Raw genomic sequence first — 20,104 nt, forward strand, 5'->3', positions numbered from 1 at the left:
CAGTATGTTTAGTGTAATGTCTGACTACGATTCTTGGAAACTTGAATAGGTACTTTACCATAGACTGAGCTACTACTTTGAACCATACAGTAATACACTGGAACATGAAGGCAAGCTCCAGAACTTCTGCTGACAATTAAATGGTCACAAACCACTGCAAGCTAAATTTGGAATATACAGTAACTTCCAATAATGAAAATTTTAAATATACAGATAATGCATGTACAAGAACAGCTCACTTGCTGAATCTTACAGTACCGTAACAGTATTCTGTATGAAATTTTTGAATCCTTATGATTGTATTTCTTCCTGTTAGAAAGTTTCCAAATGATAGTTTCCAGTTCTATTTGTATTTTGAAGGGCAGGAGGGTGTGATTGAGTTCAGTATTATTGATATGTTTTCTATTGGCTACGTGAAATGTTGTCTTTGAGGTTTGCTTTGTGACTAATTCCAGAATGAGACTGAACCAAGTACAGATTGTGATGAGATTTGTAGTAGGAAGAGATGGTCATATCATGTTAATTTAATGGTGATGTGAAGCACAAATCATGAAATGACTAATTTTGTTGTTTGCTCAAATTGTTTTTTGTTTTTATTTGTACAACAGCGCAAAAAGTCTGCCGTAACTTATTTGAACAGCCCTGTGCAACCTGGGACAAGGAGAAGAGGTAAAAAGTCATCAATAACCTCTGATTTTAAAAAAAATTAAGATTCAGTTATTGACTTCAGTCAGTTTATTCTAATTTCTATTAGCAGTAATAGGCTATGGAAGATACAGCTGTTGGTTGGTGTTGAGAAATTAAACTGGTTTTTATGTTTCATAATAGACCAAAAATGAATAAGCTTAACAATCTGTCGAATTTTATGTTTCATCAGACCTCAAAATATTTCAAACGAATTTTATTTAAAAACACTTTTTCGAATATGTTTTCCTGCTTGTCCAGTAAAGAGTTGTTGTAGCCACTGTCTATCTTGGCCCTGCAATCAGCACCAGCGTTTGCTCTACTTTCGATGGTGATGTTTATTTTGTATATTAATTTAAAGAATATCATCATGTTATTTTAAAGTGCACATGTTAATGGGTTAGCATGGCATGATATGAGCTTGTGCTCACTGTTTAGCACTTTGAGAAATCTCAAGTACAATGCATCATGTAAAAGGCCATCTTGTGTATTATTACTTTCAGCTTCTGTGTCGTCATCTTCTGACAATTTCTAAAAAATGAATTTCCCTCCGTATGACTCAGTCTCCTACCTTATAGATTAATATATCAATTTATGGTTAATTAAACAATAATGTAAACACCAAGTTTATAATAATTACGAAGTACTTGCAACAACGAATTCCATGATGGGTAGAGATTCATTTATAAGAGCGATTGCAATTTGACTGCAACTTATCCCTGAGATTTCTAGGTATAAAATACTCAGTTTGTTCATGATTATGTATGATCCAAAAGGGAACTTGGATTTGATCAGAATTTAGGAGCATTTGAGCCCTCTTCCAAATATTCCACTTCTAGGTCACAATTTTAATATATTTAATACCTTAATACCATTCTACATCAGTCATTTCCTTCTCCCCTCCAAGACCACTGCACTTCCCCTGGGCCATAAACACTTCTCTACACCTCTGTGCTTCTCTACCTCATGCCCCTCCTCTAAGATGCTCTAAGTTGACCGCCTTGACTCTGCTTTTGGTCATCTGTCTCAATATTCCCTTATCGTGATTGGGTGTTGCATGTGGATTGATAAGCGGCTTGGGATATTTTAGAATGTTAAAGGTAAGCTGTACGATATTAGTATAATATTTTTCATGGTTGCATCATTTGAATATAGGACTCAACCATCTTGATCAGATGGGCCAATGGGCAGAGGAGTGGCAGGTGGAGTTTAATTTAGATAAATGTGAGGTGCTGCATTTTGGAAAGGCAATTCTTAGCAGGACCTATACATTTAATGGTAAGGCCCTGGGGAGTGTTGCTGAACAAAGAGACCTTAGAGTACAGGTTCATAGTTGCTTGAATGTAGAGGCTTGGGTAGATAGGATATTGAAGAAGGAATTTAGAATGCTTTCCATCAATGGTCAGAGCACTGAGTGTAGGAATTGGGAGGTCATATTGTGGCTGTATAAGGCATTGGCTAGGCCGCGTTTGGAATATTATGTGTAATTCTAGTTTCCCTCCTATAGGAAGGATGTTGTGAAACTTGAAAGGGTTCAGAAAATATTTAAAAGGATGTTGCTAGGGTTGGATGGTTTGAGCTATAGGGAGAGGCTGAATAGGCTGGGGCTGTTTTCCTTGGAGAATCAGAGGTTTATAAAATCATGAGGGGCATGGATAAGATAAATAGACAAGGTCATTTCCCTGGGGTCGGGGAGTCCAGAACTAGAGGGCATAAGTTTAGAGTGATAGGGAAAGATTAAAAGGGACCTAAGGGGCAACCTTTTTCACAAAAAGGGTAGTGCATGTATTGGATGAGCTGCCAGAGGAAATGGGACAGGTACAGTTACAGCATTTAAAAGGCATCTGCATGTGAATGGGAAGGGTTTAGAAGAATATGGGTCAATTGCTGGCAAATGGGACGAGATTAATTTAGGATATCTGGTCAGTGTGGACAATTTGGACAGAAGGTCTGTTTCTATGCTGTACATCTCTATGACCCTATTTCGTGAATATCACAATCACAGTGTTATCAAGAAAATTAACCATTTCAATCAAAATGAATCAATTCAGCAGGCGCACCCACCACCACACACACACACATTCCATGTTTTTCAAAAAAAAAGGCATACTTGCTCCTTTGGCCCCTTATGAATGCAAGACATTGAATACGAAGTATGCCTGCTCCGCCTTTAGTTAAATTTTTGGTCTGATCTTCAACTTCAACTCCACTTGCCTAAATTACCTGAATATCCCTTGAATTTGTTTGTGTTACCCAATCAGTAATACCCCATCAATCTGAAAATTGCCTGTTTTTTTGCTACTGTCTCTTCTCTTGTTCAACCAGTTCTACATCCATGTGGCTATATTGCCCCAACTCCATAAATATGTATCTTATCCATTTTGTGTGGCAGCTTGTAAAATCTCTTGAAAATCCAACTATTCCACGTCTAGTAGATCCTCTTTAACTACCATGATAGATACTATCTCAAAAAAACTATAGATATTTCTACACCATTTCCCATTCATAAATCCAAATTTGCGCCAGTGTTTTCTTGCAACTTAGTTAAAAATGGATTTTGACATTTTCTTGATTGTTTTTTTTTTGACTAACTGGCCTGTCGCATTTATTGTTTCCCTAATTTGTTTACTAGTGTTATTAAAATTACTACCTTCCAATCCATTGGGAAAATTCCAAAATCTATGGAATTTAGGAAGATTGCAACCAGTGCATCCATCATTTCTGCAGCCTATCTCTTTTGCAAACCTGGAATATGTGCCATCAGTCTAGAGGCTTAGTTAGCTTTTGATTCCATTAATTTTTCCACAATTTTTCTTTACTGGTAACTATTGTGTAAAATTATTTTTGTGTTCCTCACTTTCATTCTATTTCTGGTATGTGTTTTGTGTCTTTGGCACTGAAGACAAGCATTGGAAACTTGTTTAGCATCATTCCATGTTCACATACTGTGCTACTTGGGCAATAGTATGAATTTTCTTTTAATTAAATGGTATCCTTAACCTTTTTAATTAGACACCGAGGGATCATTATTTTCTTGGAGTTTCAAGTCTCAATTTCAGCAATCATGAGGAATTATGGCATGTTTCTTTAAATGTTTGCCATTACTTATTTACTGACATAGTTTTTTCATCTAATTTCATAAGTTATCTTGGCCAACTCATCCTTTTTAACATAATAATTAGAGCTATTTGAGTTTAATATTCTAGCTTTAGCCTGTATCTGTCATTCTGGAATAAGATGTGATTGTAACCTGCTGTTTTTACTGTTCCCCGAGAGGATTTTGTATTATGAGATTACATCTTTTTTTCGATAGGGATATTTATATTAGCATTTTCCCTAATTGATTCCAAGGCACATCATTATAAAAAAAAATTTTTGAATACATTCCCACGCATTCCTTTTGATGATTTGATTTATCAAGTCAGTGTGAAAATTCATGTGAAGTGAAGTTGTTAAAGCTGTAATTTTTAGATATGCTACTACGTACTTGAAATGTTAGTGCTTGTTTTAATATTGAGTTTTTGCCATTGAGAATGGATATTCTTAATATGATTTGACTTCCTTTTAATCACTGGCCTACACTCTTTGAACTGAGAATCCTGCTGTCATTCAAGATGGGAATCTAGGAACAAGAGTAACATTTATATACCCACACAAAATTAATCATTTTTTAAAAACCTACCCCACTAGGAAATATAAATGCATAAAGCATATTAGTAATGTTTGTTTTGAGAACATAAGGAGTAGAACAGGAATAGACCGCTCAAGCCTATTCCGTTATTAAACAAGATAGGGGATGTAATAGCCTAGTGGTATTATCCAGAAACTCAGCTAATATCCTGGAGTCCAAAGTTTAAATGCTGCCGTGGGCGATAATGGAATCTGAATTCAGTTTTTTTAAAAACTGAAATTAAGAACTGATTGCTGGCTCACAGGGAAGGAAGTCTGCCATCTTCATGGTCTGGCCTACATGTGAATCCAGATCTACAGCAATGCAATTGACTCTCCGGTGTCCTCTGAAAAAGGAGAAAGTGAGGTCTGCAGATGCTGGAGTATCAGATCTGAAAATGTGTCGCTGGAAAAGCGCAGCAGGTCAGGCAGCATCCAAGGAACAGGAAATTCAACCTTTCGGGCATAAAGCCTAGCAAACCACACAGTTCAAGGGCAACTAAGGACAGACAATAAATGCTGGTCAGCCAGCAATGCACATGTTCTGCAAGTGAATTAGCAATAAAAGCTATTGCCTGCGCTTGTTTTTGCATCAATAAGGTTAGCATCTATTCCTAACTCATAGGAATAAAAATTCCACGATGGTTTTAATTGAACTTTCAAATTTAATTCTACCCAGTTTTATTTTCTACCTTTTATTTTATTTTCCTTACCAGTGCCTCAATCCCACCACCTCCCTCCCCACCTTCCCATTGCTTAGCTTGTAACCTGTCAATCAAAAAAGAAATGTTTTCTCCCACGGCATTCAAACTCATCATGTTTATTGATACTTAGTTGACGACAGGTTACCATAAGGCAAAGTACATTATTTTCATTTCTCCTTTGTCTGACATTTGTGTTGGCTATAGAAGTAGAACGAAGGACCAATATACCTACTCATTCTACAATGAATAGTGGATGTAGTTGTCTTCATTGAAGTACTCTCTTCCATTTAGTTTTATACCCTTTCCCCTTACCAATTAGGCAGTGATGTAGATGAGAATATAGAATGCAAATGTTACTGATGCCCTTATGATTTAGTGCAAAAGATCAATTGCATTCAAACGTCCCCATTCTTTGCCTTGCTGAATAGTCTATCTTCAACTCTAGTCAAAATCCTCTGAAATATGAAATGAAGGTATATCAATGCTAATGGTCTCAATACAGTAACTTTTTTGTGGAGTAATTTAGAAATATAGCATATGCATCAACCTTCTTACACTATGAACATTCAACCTCCTGTTTGCTTGAGACAGCTAGCAGATCCTTTAAACGTCTTTTGGGATTATAAAATGCATCAGTGTGTTTCACACTGCTTTTGGATTGGAGTCTGAGTTCTTTCAGAGCTGAGCCAAATAGATCCTGGTTATGTAGTAATTTTTATTACTCTATGAAGTGCTTTCCTCTTTGATTTAAAATGGCCCCAGAAGAATAATTGCTGCTATTCTGACATTTGGGAATTCTTTTAGATCATCACAAATGCCAGGCTCTTTTGCAAAGCAACCTTCAAGTTCCGTGAAATTTGCCATGAGAGTATTGTTTTTCAATTTCTTGCACCAACCTTGAAGGCCTGGCCAGGAAGTGTTTCAAATTCCGGTCTTGAAAGAAGTAAACAGTATATTACTGATGGACTTTGCAAAAGAATGCTTCGCTCACGCTAGCTTAAGAAGTGGCATATGCTTCACTGGGCTCTGTATTGGATGTTAACAAATATTTTGCACATTTGAGTAATGAAATCTGTGGATATAATTTTCCTGGATATAATCTTGGATTTTATATTTGGAATGAGTATTTCGAACACTTCAATGGAAAAAAAAATATTTAGTATCTCATGCTATTTTATTTGGCAAATGTAACTATTTTCTGAAATATAAGTTGTCTGTTAGAATTGGGATTTGAACAACTATTCCTGTTTACCAAACAACTGCTTGGGAATTTGATTTAAAATGACCTCACTATAATATCTTTGAAACAATTTTGCTGTGTGTTAAATTGAGATAAGTCATTCAGGGAGTTGATTTGTTATAGTTTGTTTATTGATTGCTAGGTAGTTAACCCGCAAATAGTAGCTTCAGAAATTTGAGCTGTGAAGTTATTAATTATTATAATTCACCATGTCAGACAATGACCAGTATTATTGTTTATAATCTTGATTAGATATATCTTTTCTGTATATTAAGTTGCATTTGTCCAACAAATTAGTGCTGACAAGTCTTCTGTCATTCTTCTCTTTTTAATTACATGCCAATTATGTATTTTTGCTTGTTCCTTGTTTTGATTAACTTACAACTGTTTATTAATGCTCCTCCTCCTCTTTCCTCAATGGCAGCCAATGAGGATCAGTGGTTAAAGGTATGTGTGTATATATTTTGTGTTTTTTTTCTTGTATGTAGGTCGCCCTCCTAAGTACACTAGTGTGCTGGGTATAGGGACTCTGGCACCTTCTTCCCCTCCAAGTCATCCTGCCTCCCCAGATTTCGAAAAAACAGAAAGTTTGCTCAGTTTTGGTGTTCCAGCACAGTCTGCATCCAGCCCCAGCTCTTTAGATGTAAGTTGCCAAATTTCATAAGGTTAATAAGTCAGCACATTTGAGGTATTAATTATGCAGGCTTATTTATGTATCTTATCTTAAATAATGAGTCCTAAAAGAAGCAATATCATAGTAATTTAAACTACATTGTGAGCTTTTTTCCTTCTACTTTCTTCACTTCACTTGCTTGCTGCACATTATGTCTACATAGTTTCTGAGCAAAGAAGGCATCTGTATAACACACCACACACTGCTCTATAACAATAAGTTTAAAATTTTAGTCTTTATGTCTGTATTCAAAGTTGGATTACTCCTCTGCGAACTGTCAAGATAAGCTATTTGAGATGAAAATGTGTTGCTGGAAAAGCGCAGCAGGTCAAGCAGCATCCAAGGAGTAGGAGAATCGACGTTTCGGGCATGAGCCCTTCTTCAGGAATCTCATGCCCGAAACATCAATTCTCCTGCTCCTTGGATGCTGCCTGACCTGCTGTGCTTTTCCAGCAACACATTTGCAGTTCTCATCTCCAGCATCTGCAGTCCTCACTTTCTCCTAAACTATTTGAGAGCATTGAGAGAATTATTTGGACATTGAAATTTGTTTTATAATTGCATATTATTAAATGCTCACTTGATCTGAGCCCCAGATTCTCAATGTCCCTCAAAAAATGATGCATGATTTTTCTATTAAATGTAACTAAGAATGCTTCCTTGAAACTTAATAGGACGCATTGCAGTTCAGCGACAGTGCGGATGTATCACTGTATTGATCTTTATGATTGACAGTTTTATTGCCCTGCTACTTTACTCGATAATCATGGAGTCAGAGTTATACATCATAGAAGCAGAGCCTTCAGTCCAGCTTGTCCATGCCAACCAGATATAGTCCCATTTGTCAGCATTTGGCCCATAGCCTTCATAATCCTTCCTATCCATCTACTAATCCAGATGCCTTTTAAAAATGATGTAATTTTACCTGCCTCTCCCACTTCCTCTAGCAACTCATTCCGTGCATGAAAATGTTGCCCCTCAGGTCCGTTTTAAGTCTTTCCCCTCTCACCTTAAACCTATCATTTTGGACTCCCTGGCAAAAGACTTTGTCCTTCATGATTTTATAGACCTCTGTCAAGTCACCCCTCAGCCTCTGACTCTCCAGGGGAAAAAATCCCCAGTCCATTCAACCTCTCCCTATAGCTCAAAAACTCCAGTCCGGCAACATCCTTGTAAATCTTTTCTGAACCCTTTCAAGTTTAACAACATCTTTCCCATAGTAGGGAGACCAGAATTGTATGCAGAATTCGAGAAGTGGCCTAACAATTATCTTTAGCAGCCACAATAAGTCAGGCAAATGTGACAAAATAATGCAAAAGAAATTATGTGGCTCATGTTTGATGTTTAGTTCTTTCTTTCCCTCATTTCTATATTCAACCAGATAGCAAGAGAGAGCAAAATACTGTGGATGCTGGAAATCTAAAATAAAAAGCAGAAAATGCTGGAGGAACTCAGCAGGTCTCTTAGCATTTATGGAAAGAGAAACAAAACAAACACTGTCAGATCTGAATTCTTCAGCATTTTGTTTTTATTTCAGATTTCAAGTGACTTGCATGACATTGTTTTCCTGTACTTTCCCATAGCTGAACAAATGATGACTTGAGAACGATGCTTCCGCCTTTTCACCTGTAGTCAGCAGATAGTGTAGTTTGGATCAGATTACTCTGTGGTCACTATTGATTATTATTTGCTTGAATGTGTTAACAGAAGGGTGGTGCACTCTATTGGATTATCATCAAATATGTAGGAATGAATATGTCAAAGTAGATTACAGCAAGATGTTACATACAGAGGCACTTATTAATGAGCAGACCGATGGAGCTGTGGTTTGGCAAGTCTCTTGCTCCAGGTGAACATCATTCTCTGGTCTTAAGAGAGCTTGCAAAAGAGGTAGTAGATGCATAAGGTAGTTGGTATTAATTTTGCAAAATGCCCTAGATTCAGGAAAGGTTCCGTCATGTGAAAGTAACAAGTTAACCTTCTCAATTCAAGAAGAGGTTGAGGTACAAAAGAGGAGGCTTTTGTCCAGTTAACTTGACATCTGTCATGGAAAGCTATAAGATCATGAAAGAGATTATATCTGAGCAGTTTGACTCAAGCAAATCAGGAAATGTCAGCATGGTTTTATCAAAGGGAAATCATGTTTAATCATTTCTTTGGAATTCTTTGAAGGAATAATATGTTCTGCATATCAAGCAGAGACTGTGGCTGTAATATACTTGGATTACCAGAAGGAATTTGTTCAGCTGCCACATCAAAGGTTGTTGCAGAACCTAAAGTCTCATGGTGTAGGGAGTAGCATATTAAGATGGATAGATAATTGGCTTGGTGGCTGAATTACCTTCACATGACAAATGAATTATTGGGGCCTCCACTTTTTATGATCAAATCAATGATTTGGGTTAGAGGAATAAAGTCATGGTAGCTAACTTCTCAGTCCTCACATAAATAGTAAAGTATGTTCTGAAGCAGACCAGTTACAGATTGATATAGTTTGAGAGTAGGCAAAAGTCTGACAAATGGAGTATAATGTGGGAGGATGTGAAATTGTTTACTTAACAGGGCAAATGAAAGTATTGAGATGGAGGACAACTGGAGAATTCTAAGGTGCACAAGAATTTGGGTGTTTTGATATGAGTCAGAAAAAGCTGTTATTCAGTTATGTTACATAAGGTGGTAATGAGATGCTTTTTTTTTGAGAGAAATTGAACATAAAAGCATCTGAGTATAACTTAAGTGAAGAATGACTGCAGAATTTCAAGATGGAGAGGGATTTCAGTTTTTGGTGCATAAGTCACAAAATGTTAGGATGCAAGTACATCATGTAATCAAAAAGACTTAATGGGGTGTTCTTTATTACAAAAGGAGTTGAATATTGAAGTGTTGTATCTTAGCTTTTGTTGTACAGGCTATCTCTGATGTTATGTGCAGTTTTGATTCCTCACAGCATATAAATGTATTGCAGTTGTTTCAAAGGAAGTTTTACTCGGTAGCTGGAATGATTGGGATGCCTAGTTGGACAGTGTCAAATCAGTTGGAACTGAAAAAAGCACAGTGGGTCATGTAGCGTCAGATGAATAGGGGACTCGAAGTTTCAGGTTTGGTCCTTCCTAATGAAAGGTCCTGACTTCAAATGTTGACTCCCCTGCTCCTCTGATGCTGTATCTTTTCCAACTCCACATTTTATCGACTCTTACTTTCCAGAATCTGCAATCCTCACTATCTCAGTGCCACTTTGGAAAGGTTGAGCTTATTTCTACTGTGATTAAGAAGGGAGAAGGATGGCTTGATTGAAATGTATGAAGTCCTGTGTGATTTTGAAAATACGGATGTGGAACATCTGTTTCATCTAGAGAATTGGTCCAGAACTAGGGGAACATTAATTTAACATTAGGGGTCACCTTTATAAAGGAGTACCTGACTGTTGAAGATCCAAAATTTATCGAGACAATTGGTGAAATTTAAATTCAATTAATAAATCTGAATATGATGATCATCAGTGACAACCATGAAACTATCAATTGCCTTAAAACATATCTTAGTCACTAGTGTCCTGGAAACCTGTCCATACTAGATTTGGCCTGAATCTGACTTGTGGCTGACTGCAGTGTGATTAGCTCTTATCTGTCCTCTGAAATGGCAGAACACAATATTCAGTTCAAGGATGAGTAAATTAGGGATGGATAACAGAAGTCAGCCTTGCCAGTTGAAAGCCACATCCAATGAAAAAAATAAAGGAAAGCTGTATATGACTTCAGTTAGGCCACGTTTGGAGTATGGTATACAGTCTAGTCCCCACATTATAGGAAGGATGTCGAGGCTTTGGAGAGGGTTCTCGAGTTTACCAGAATGCTGCCTGGATTAGTGTATTGGCTGTAATGAGAAGTTGGACAAACTCGGAGGATTTTTCATGAGTGTTGGAGGCTGAGGGGTGACTGGTTAGAAATATATGAAATTGTGATAGGCGTGGATAGGGTGGAGAGTGAGTATGTTTCTCCCTGGATAGAAATGTCAAGTACTAGGGTGCATAGGTTTAAAGTGAAAGGGGGCAAAAGTAAAGATGATGTGTGAGGCAAGTTTATTTTACAGTGGATACTAGGTGCCGGGGAAGTGGTAGAAGCAGAAGTGATAATTGTGTTTAAGGCATTTAGATAGACATGAACAGGGTGACAATTGAGGGGGATGGACATATGCAGGCAGATAGGATTACTTTGGAACATCATCATGGTCAACGCAGACAGAGTGGGCCAAAGGACCTATTGCTATTCTGTACTTCTCTGTGTTCTGAAAGAAGTATATTGTGTGTCTTGTGCATGGGGTCTGTTCAACCAACTCGGCAATATTTACGGTGCCATGGCCATAGTTTGTCTCCATTGCCCTCTGTTTTATCTCTGGGCAAATTTTTGATATTGGCACCTTTAACTGCCCTTTTATTGGGCATAGGACAGGAAGAACCCATGTTCATGCCAACCACCACCTGACCTAATCCCAAGGCTATCCTCAACTGTAACTTGCAAATTGCTGCTGGGACTTGTCTTAGACTCCAAGATACCAAAAACATGGTACAAAGTTTAGGTGCAGACTTGTGTTTCAAAATTTGCAAAATGGCATTTTGCTAGCTCTTGACAAAAATGCTTGAATTGGAGGCAGTCCAGAGAAGGTTCGCTTTATTGATTCCTGTCTTGTAAGTTGTCTTGTTAGGCAAGATTGAGCAATTTGAGCTTATTGTCTTTGGACTTTAGAAAAATAAGACGTATTCCGAGGAGCCTTAATGGGTAGGTGTTCAGAGGATGTTTCTCCTCATGGAAGAATCTAGAACTGGGGGCACAATTTCAAAATAAAGGGTCTCCCATTTAAGACTGAGAAGACGGCCTACTTTCTCAGTGGGCCATTTGTATACAGAATTCTGTTCCTAGTGACCAGTGGAGGCTGGATCATTGGGCATGAAAGGTTTTTGATCTACATGGAAATTGAGAGTTATGAAGAATAGACAAGAAATGAACTTGAGGCCACAATCTGATTAGCTGTGATCATACCGAACGACAGGGCAGGTTATAGAGTCATAAAGCCTTACAACACGGAGACAGGTCCTTTGCCCCAAACTGGTCCATGCCAATCAAAATGTCTGTCCATGCTAACTCCACTTCCCTGCACTTGGTCCATAGCTTTCTAATCCTTTCCTGTCAATGTATTTGTCCAAATGCCTTTTAAATGTTGTTAATGTACTCGTCTCAACCACTTGAGCTAGCAGCTCATTCTATATGCGTACCACTCTTTGTGTAAAAAGAAAGTTGCCCCTCAGGTTCCATTTTATTTTCTTTCCTCTTACCTTAAACTGATGCCCTATAGTTTTTGATTCCCCAACCTTGGGAAAAAGACTGAGCGCATTCACCCTTTCCAAGCCATTCATTATCATCTATACCTCTATAAGTTCCACCCCCGTTCTCCTATGCTCTAAAGAAAAACGTCTTAGCTTGTCCAACCTCTCCCTATAACTCAACCGTTGAGCCCTGGCAACATCCTTGTAAATTTTTACTGCACTCTTTCCAGTTTAATAATATCCTTCCTATAACAAGGTGACCAAAACTGAACACAATACTTAAAGTGCAGCTTCACCAAGGTTCAAGACACAAATGTTCTACTTTTCCTTTTTTAAAATATTCATATGTAATACAGACAAAAATTGACACCATTAGTAAATGTTACTTTTAAATCTATGACTGATGGCATTTTATTGTTCAAAGGAATTAAGGGACATTGGGCAAAGGTACAAATATGGATTTAGGTATCAAATCAGCCATGATCCCATTGCATTGTGGAACAGGCTCAATGAGTTAAGTAGCTGACTCCCACTCCCATCTTCTAAGTGTGTCTGGTGAAATGATAGACCATTGGTTATATCTGGAAAATCACTGTTATTGAGAGTTTGTCGAGTGGGGCATGGCGTAAACTTGGAATGCATTGCTGATGTATGCAGTCTGAATTTAATTTATTAAGGTATACTTCATGAGTGTTTTCCCACTCATCATGTGTTTTGAAAGTTTGAAAAAGTAAAAGCACTGATATTTGTAGTGAATTGATTTATAAAAAAGGACACCTTCTCTTTCACTCTGACACTTGTTTAAAAAGAATTATTCCTATTGTGCATTCTTTTTGCTATTCTATCTCGAACAATGTATCGTGAATACTTTGTAAATACCTGACGTAATGTATAGGCTGGTAGAGCTAAAAACAGTCTGTTCACTATATGATTGAATGCTAAGATGGAAGAATTACCATAAAAGAGGAATGAACATTTCTTGTCCCTGACTTTGTAATTCATTGTTTTTACTGATGTTCAATATGAAATGTAGATGGATGCAGATACTGTAAATACTTACATAAGTACAATTCCTGCAGCTGAGAAATAACGTTGAATTCTGTGATGACATTGATTATGTAATGTATTGAATATTATGTTGATATCTAGAACTACATTGAAAAAGAAAAATTTAGTTGTTGAAAAGTTTCAGATTTGATATTGAGGGACTGATAAATTGCACATTTAATGTGTCTCAACTTTCAGAAATGGATTCATTTATGTATGTCCCAACTTTCAGAAATGGATTCATTTATATATGTTTGAAACTTTGTTCTGGAAGTAACAAAAACAGTCGTTAATTTTGCAGGCAACATTTTAAAAACACTCTTTTGCAGTTACAACTTTAATTGATAGTCACCTCTCTCTTAGTCTTTTTTTTAAAGCAATGTTATTGAAATCTGTATTGAAGTATTTTTTAAAATTTGAGTGTCAGAGGCAGTATCCTGTTTGTTTTCTGGGAGCAGGCTTTAAGCTTTACTCAAGCAAACTTTAGTTGCAGAATTTGATATATCCACTGAATGATTCTTCCCAAAGTGTAACAGGAAATTATATTAATTTGTACCTGGCGTATGTGAGAATTAGCATGTGAATTAGTATGTTTGTTGTACACAGAGGACAGTCAATGCACTAGCAGTTATTGCAGTAGCGCATACGTGTTGTAGCAATTCATAAGAATCTGATTGGGTTAACATGGAATATCGCGAATGGACATTTACAAATTAACTTTAATTTTTTTTTATTTTATAACATCTTTAACTAGGGTTTGCCCTATTTAGCCACAAGGGCTACTTTACAAAGGGGCCCTGTCAGCAAGATACAAGATGAGACAAACGACATTGAAAACATCACAAAAAATACAACCTTGTCTGTGAGTGCATTTATATTTGTTTAAAATGTATTTCAGGATCTCTTTAAGCATTGAACTCGAAGAGAGTTTTTTCTCTAAGGTGATTAGGATACAGAAGTAAAGGCAGCTTGGACTGGAAAGTACTGTTTGGCAAAGATGGTGCACACCTGGAGTAGATCCTGTTCAGAATGACATTTAAAGCAAAACGTGGGTTGGAAAGCCAATTGACTGATTTGGACGGAGACTTGTAATCTGTTTCAACTGCCTGTCCACAGTGCAACCTAATCACATATTTAACGTATTTATTTATTTGATTTATTCATTCATTCATTCATTTTAATTGTTTATCTTCATCCAATTTTATTGAAAATTCAGCAGTGAACATTGTGTTGTACAAGATACCTTATTAGAACTCAATATAAATTAGAGTCATAGAGATGTACAGCATAGAAACAGACCCTTCGGTCCAACTCCATGCCGACCAGATAGCCTAACCTAATGTAGTACCATTTGCCAGCACTTGGCCCATATCCCTCTAAACCCGTCCTATTCATATACTCATCCAGATGCCTTTTAAATGTTGTAATTGAACCAGCCTCCATCACTTCCTCTGGCAGTTCATTCCATATCCGCACCACCTTCAATTTGGAAAAGTTGCCCCTTGGGTCTCTTTTATATCTTTCCCCTCTCACCCTAAGCCTATGCCCTCTAGTTCTGGACTCCCCCACCTCGAGGAAAAGACTTTGTCTATTTACCCTATCCATGCCCCTCATAATTTTATAAACTTTGATAAGGTCACCCCTCAGCCCCCGATGCTCCAGGAAAAACAGCCCCAACCTACTTAGCCTCTCCCTATACTCATCCTTCCATCCTGTAAATCTTTTCTTCTGAATCCTTTCATGTTTCACAACATCCTTCCAATAGGAAGGAGACCAGAATTGCATGCAATGCTTTAAAAGTGGCCTAACCAACATCCTGTACAGCTGCAATATGACCTCTGATACTCAATGCTCTGACCAATAAAGGAAAGCATACCAAATGCTGCCTTCACTATCCTATCTACCTGAGGCTCTACTTTCAAGGAACCAAGTCTCTTTGTTCAGCAAAACTCCTTAGTACCTTATCATTAAATGTATAAGTACTGCTAAGATATGCTTCCCCAAAATGCAGCACCCTGCATTTATCTAAATTAAACTCCGTCTGTCACTCCTCAGCCCCTTTGCCCATCTGATCAAGATCTAATTGTAATCTGACGTAACCTTCTTCGCTGTCCATTGCACCTCCAATTTTGGTGTCATCTGGAAACTTACTAACTATACCTCCTATGTTCACATCCAAATCATGTATATAAAAGTAGAGGACCCAGCACGAACCCTTGTGGCACTCCACTGGTCACAGGCCTCCAGTCTGAAAAGCAACCCTCCACCACCACCCTCTGCCTTCTACCTTTGAGCCAGTTCTGTATCCAAATGTCTAGTTCTCCCTGTATGCCATGAGATCTAACTTTGCGAACCACCCTTTCTCGGGGAACTTGTTAAACGCTTTACTGAAGTCCACATAGATCACGTCCACCGCTCTGTCCTCGTCAGTCCTCTTTGTTACTTCTTCCAAAAAAAACTCAGTCAAGTTCATGGGATATGATTTCCCATGCACAAAGCCATGCTGGCTATCCCTAATCAGTCCTTGCAGTTCCAAATACATGTAAATCCTGTCCCTCAGGATTCCGTACAACAACTTACCCACCACTGATGTCAAGTTCACCAGTCTATACCTTGGCTTATCCTTTGCACCTTAAATAGTAGCACCACATTAGCCAATCTCCATTCACCTGTGACTATCAGTGATACAAATATCTCAGCAAGGGGCCCAGCAATCACTTCCGTAGCTTCCCACAGAGTTCAAGGTTACACCTGACCAGATCCTGAGGATTTATCCTTATTTACATGTCTCAAGACATCCAGCACTTCCTCCACTGTAATATGGACATTTTTCAAGATGTCACTATCTATTTACCCCCATTCTATATCTTCCATGTCCTTATCCATAGTAAACACTGATGCAAAATAGTCGTTTAGTATTTCCCCATCTCCTGTGGCTCCACACATAGGCTGCCTTACTGATCTTTGAGGGGCCCTATTCTCTCCCCAGTTGCCCTTTTGTCCTTAATGTATTTATAAAAACCCTTTGGATTCTCCTTGACTCTATTTGCCAAAGCTACCTCATGTCGCCTTTTTGCCTTCCTGATCTCCCGCTTAAGTATACTGTTACTGCCCTTATACTCTTCTAAGGATTCACTTGATCTCTCCTCAATATACCTGACACATGCTTGCTTCCTTTTTCTTAACCAAACCCTACACCTACCAGCCTTTCCTTTCACCCTAACAGGAATATACTGTCTCTGGAATCTCATCTCATTTTGAAGGCTACCAATTTTCCAGCCATCCCTTTACCTGCGAACATCTGCCCCCAAACAGCTTTTGAAAGTTCTTGCCGAATACCCAATATCTTTTGATGTCATGAATAAAAACCTAACTAGGTCTTGATTGAAGATATTATTCTCGAGCAATTTTTATATACTTGCAGATATGTCTGTGATAATCTCAAGAGGAAAAGAGAAAGGAGTATTACGGAAAAGAATTCAAATTCCACAATTTTGAATTTACCTTTGGTGAGCCCTTTGGTTCCAGCACAGATACTAATCTCCCAAGTGCTGCATCTCAGTGGTGCAGCTAAATCATTCTCTACACAAACCTGCTTTAGCTTCCACATTAGGATGTAGCTGAGGCTGGATTAAGGAAATTTCAACTCCGACTGTGATCCAGATTTGAATCGGTTTGTCAGAATTCCTAGGAGTATAGATGTCATGAAGCATGGGTCAGATGTTTATCTAGGCCACTGTCTGCCACATTGGGAGCCCAGTGCTGATAACTGTAGCGAAAGTTTAAAACCCCAATTTATCATTTAAGCATGTAAATGATTGTGTAACTTTTTTTTTGATAGGGTGACATCCATGAGGATTTCTGCTCTGTGTGTCGGCGTAGTGGACAGCTGCTGATGTGTGACACTTGTTCTCGTGTGTATCACCTGGAGTGCCTGGACCCGCCATTAAAAGCCATTCCGAAAGGAATGTGGATTTGCCCCAAATGTCAGGAGCAGGTGTGGGCTTAGATAGTGCCTTAGATTAATTTAGTCGAATGTAGCTCAAGTATTTTAGGGTTTTGCTTTGGTAGCATTTTTGGTGGGATTTACTCTTTAATTCTAATTTAATTTGACATAGTGTCTCAAACACTCCAGGGTATACACATAGATATAATTCAGGACACTAATGTAGTAAAATCAGCAGTGAATAGTATCTGATAAATTTACCAGCTTTAGCTGTTCTCTGGTCATTAGGGATTACAATGACCCTAGATTGTTATTATTAAGTTAAATAGTGTCTTTGCTTAATTTAAATATATCAGACAATATTATTGGAACTGGATGTTCTTTCATCTCACATCCCTTTTTAAGTCTAGAATTTGAAGAATGCTAGTCAGTTCTGGCAGATAGCAGTTAAAGACCTGAAGTGAAATTTAGTGTGAATATTCTCAAAATATAACTTACCTGAATCAATTGTAATTTAGAACTCCCGGCACTAGGTTTGCCAAACCTTTTGAAGAGAGATCCATGAATAGGTGGTATGCATAAAAATACTGCACCTGTGTATGAAAGAATTTGTTTTTTGTGTGGCTTTTATTAAGGAATATTATTTGCATCTCAGTCTGCTACACCACCCCTGAGAATACCATACCACCACAAACACAAAGAGACTAACAGTTTATTCTCTTACCATAGTCATCCATTTGTCATGTGCATTTCCAGGCACAAATTGGACATTGCTGTTGATATGTCATTTAAAAAATCAAATTTTCTTTCATTGAAATGCAAATTGTGTTCTGAGGCATCAATACTAAGGAAAAGGAAATTGCAAAGAATAAATTTGCGTCAGTACTTTACGGATTGACCAGCCTTTACCCAAAAGCAAGTCTTGTCTTGTCACTCAAGTCAGTTTTTGTTTGGTAATTAAGCAAATTATTTTTGTTTTCAGCAAATGCTAGGACTTTAAAGAGTTTAAGCAAGTGACATATTCTATCCATCACTGTTGGAAACATTTTTCTTTAGATCCTTAAAAAGGAAGAAGCAATCCCGTGGCCTGGAACATTAGCTATTGTCCATTCTTACATTGCCTACAAAGCTGGTAAGAGTTTGCCATTCTCTGAGCTTGTCTACAAGAAATGTTGATTCATCATTGAATGTGTCAAATCAGCTATGAATTAAACTGATGCTTTTGCTCTTCAGAATAGTTTTTTTTTCCTCTCCTCTTCTGCGGTTGTATGAATTGACGTTTTATGTGTAGTCCCCCTAGCAACTCAAAAACGTGATCGAAGAACCTGTGGGACATAGTGTGTAACACCTTATTTTATTTTTTTAAGCATGTGCTCTTGGATTAATACAATTCCTTTTCAAAAATCATGCTAATATTCAAGATTGTATAGCAGCTATGTTTGTCAAATCTGTTACAGGTTGTCAAATCTTATTTTTTCTATTTTTCAGCAAAAGAAGAAGAAAAGCAGAAGTTATTGAAGTGGAGTGCGGAGCTAAAGCAGGAGCGAGAACAGTTAGAACAGAAAGTCAAACAGCTGAGTAATTTCATAACGGTGAGTTACACAGGCTCCAAGTGCAAGAGATTGTTGGGCTGACTTAGAAACATACAATCGTGATCATATATTAGAAGTAAGAAGCAGCACTGGACAGCATTTTCTGGAAGGTGACAATTTTTTTTATGCAGTTGGTTTCATGTTTGGAAACTGGATGTTTAGAAGAGTTGGTTGGAGTTTTTAAAAGTACTGTCTTGTTTGGTGGAAGTGACAATAGAAATCTTCATGTATGTCAAATATACAGCCTCAATGTTTCAACCCACGAGTCATTTTGTCACTGTCACAAGAAAACAGTGTAACTGGATGAGAAGTTTGTCTGTACCAACCAATCGAATTGTAGGCCTAACATAACCAATCTTATAAGCTGTAGCTAGTGAGTCATAATTCAGACTTTACTTTTTCTCACTGGCTGTGCAAAATTTGAAGATGAGATACTGGTTCCAGAGAATTATAATTAAAGGTCAGTTTAGTTTGTTTATGTTTTACGAATATAATTTTTAAACAGTCATTTATAACTGCAAAATTTGAGTACGGCCAAGAAACAAGGGATTCAAAGTTTGAGAAGATTTGTAGCTTGGGTGCTCGTTGTTGTGGTTCTGTTCGCCGAGCTGGGAGTTTTTGTTGCAAACGTTTCGTCCCCTTTCTAGGTGACATCCTCAGTGCTTGGGAGCCTCCTGTGAAGCGCTTCTGTGCTAATTCCTCCGGCATTTATAGTGGTGTGTCTCTGCCGCTTCTGGTTGTCAGTTGCTGTCCACTGCAGTGGCCGGTATATTGGTATACATCATACATGTATGATACATACATGTACCACACATCAGGAGCATTTCTGAACTGACTGCGACCACTAGGACTCATAACAGCACACAAACCAACAGCCACGCTCAGACAACAACTCACCAGGACAAAGGACCCGATACCCAGCATGAGCAAAACCAACGTAGTGTACAAAGTCCCATGCAAGGACTGCACAAAACACTACATAGGACAAACAGGAAGACCGCTAACAACCCGCATCCAGGAACACCAACTAGCCACGAAACGACACGACTAGCTATCCTTAGTAGCCACACACACAGATGACAAACAACATGAATTTGATTGGGACAACACCACTATTATAAGGCAAGCCAAACAGAGAATAGCCAGGGAATTCCTAGAGGCATGGCACTCATCCACAAATTCTATCAACAGACACATTGGCCTAGACCCAATATACCAGCCACTGCACA

At 38.0% G+C, this 20,104-nt stretch overlaps 1 protein-coding gene across 3 annotated transcripts in view; it reads left to right on the forward strand.

Annotated features, from left to right (window-relative positions):
- The window catches only part of phf21aa (PHD finger protein 21Aa), a 302,501-nt gene that overhangs the window by 274,697 nt on the left and 7,700 nt on the right, over positions 1–20,104 (forward strand). For all 3 annotated transcript variants that reach the window (XR_009645657.1, XM_060838738.1, XM_060838739.1), the window contains exons 11-16: positions 609–669; positions 6,786–6,940; positions 14,092–14,199; positions 17,179–17,334; positions 18,340–18,415; positions 18,772–18,875. Coding sequence is in view for 2 of the 3 variants with exons in the window: in XM_060838738.1 (XP_060694721.1) it covers positions 609–669; positions 6,786–6,940; positions 14,092–14,199; positions 17,179–17,334; positions 18,340–18,415; positions 18,772–18,875 (660 nt within the window). In the remaining variant the exon portion in view is untranslated. The remainder of the gene's footprint in view (positions 1–608; positions 670–6,785; positions 6,941–14,091; positions 14,200–17,178; positions 17,335–18,339; positions 18,416–18,771; positions 18,876–20,104) is intronic.

This window comes from Hemiscyllium ocellatum, chromosome 18 (genome assembly GCF_020745735.1).
Source record: "Hemiscyllium ocellatum isolate sHemOce1 chromosome 18, sHemOce1.pat.X.cur, whole genome shotgun sequence".
Taxonomy (NCBI): Eukaryota; Metazoa; Chordata; class Chondrichthyes; order Orectolobiformes; family Hemiscylliidae; genus Hemiscyllium; species Hemiscyllium ocellatum.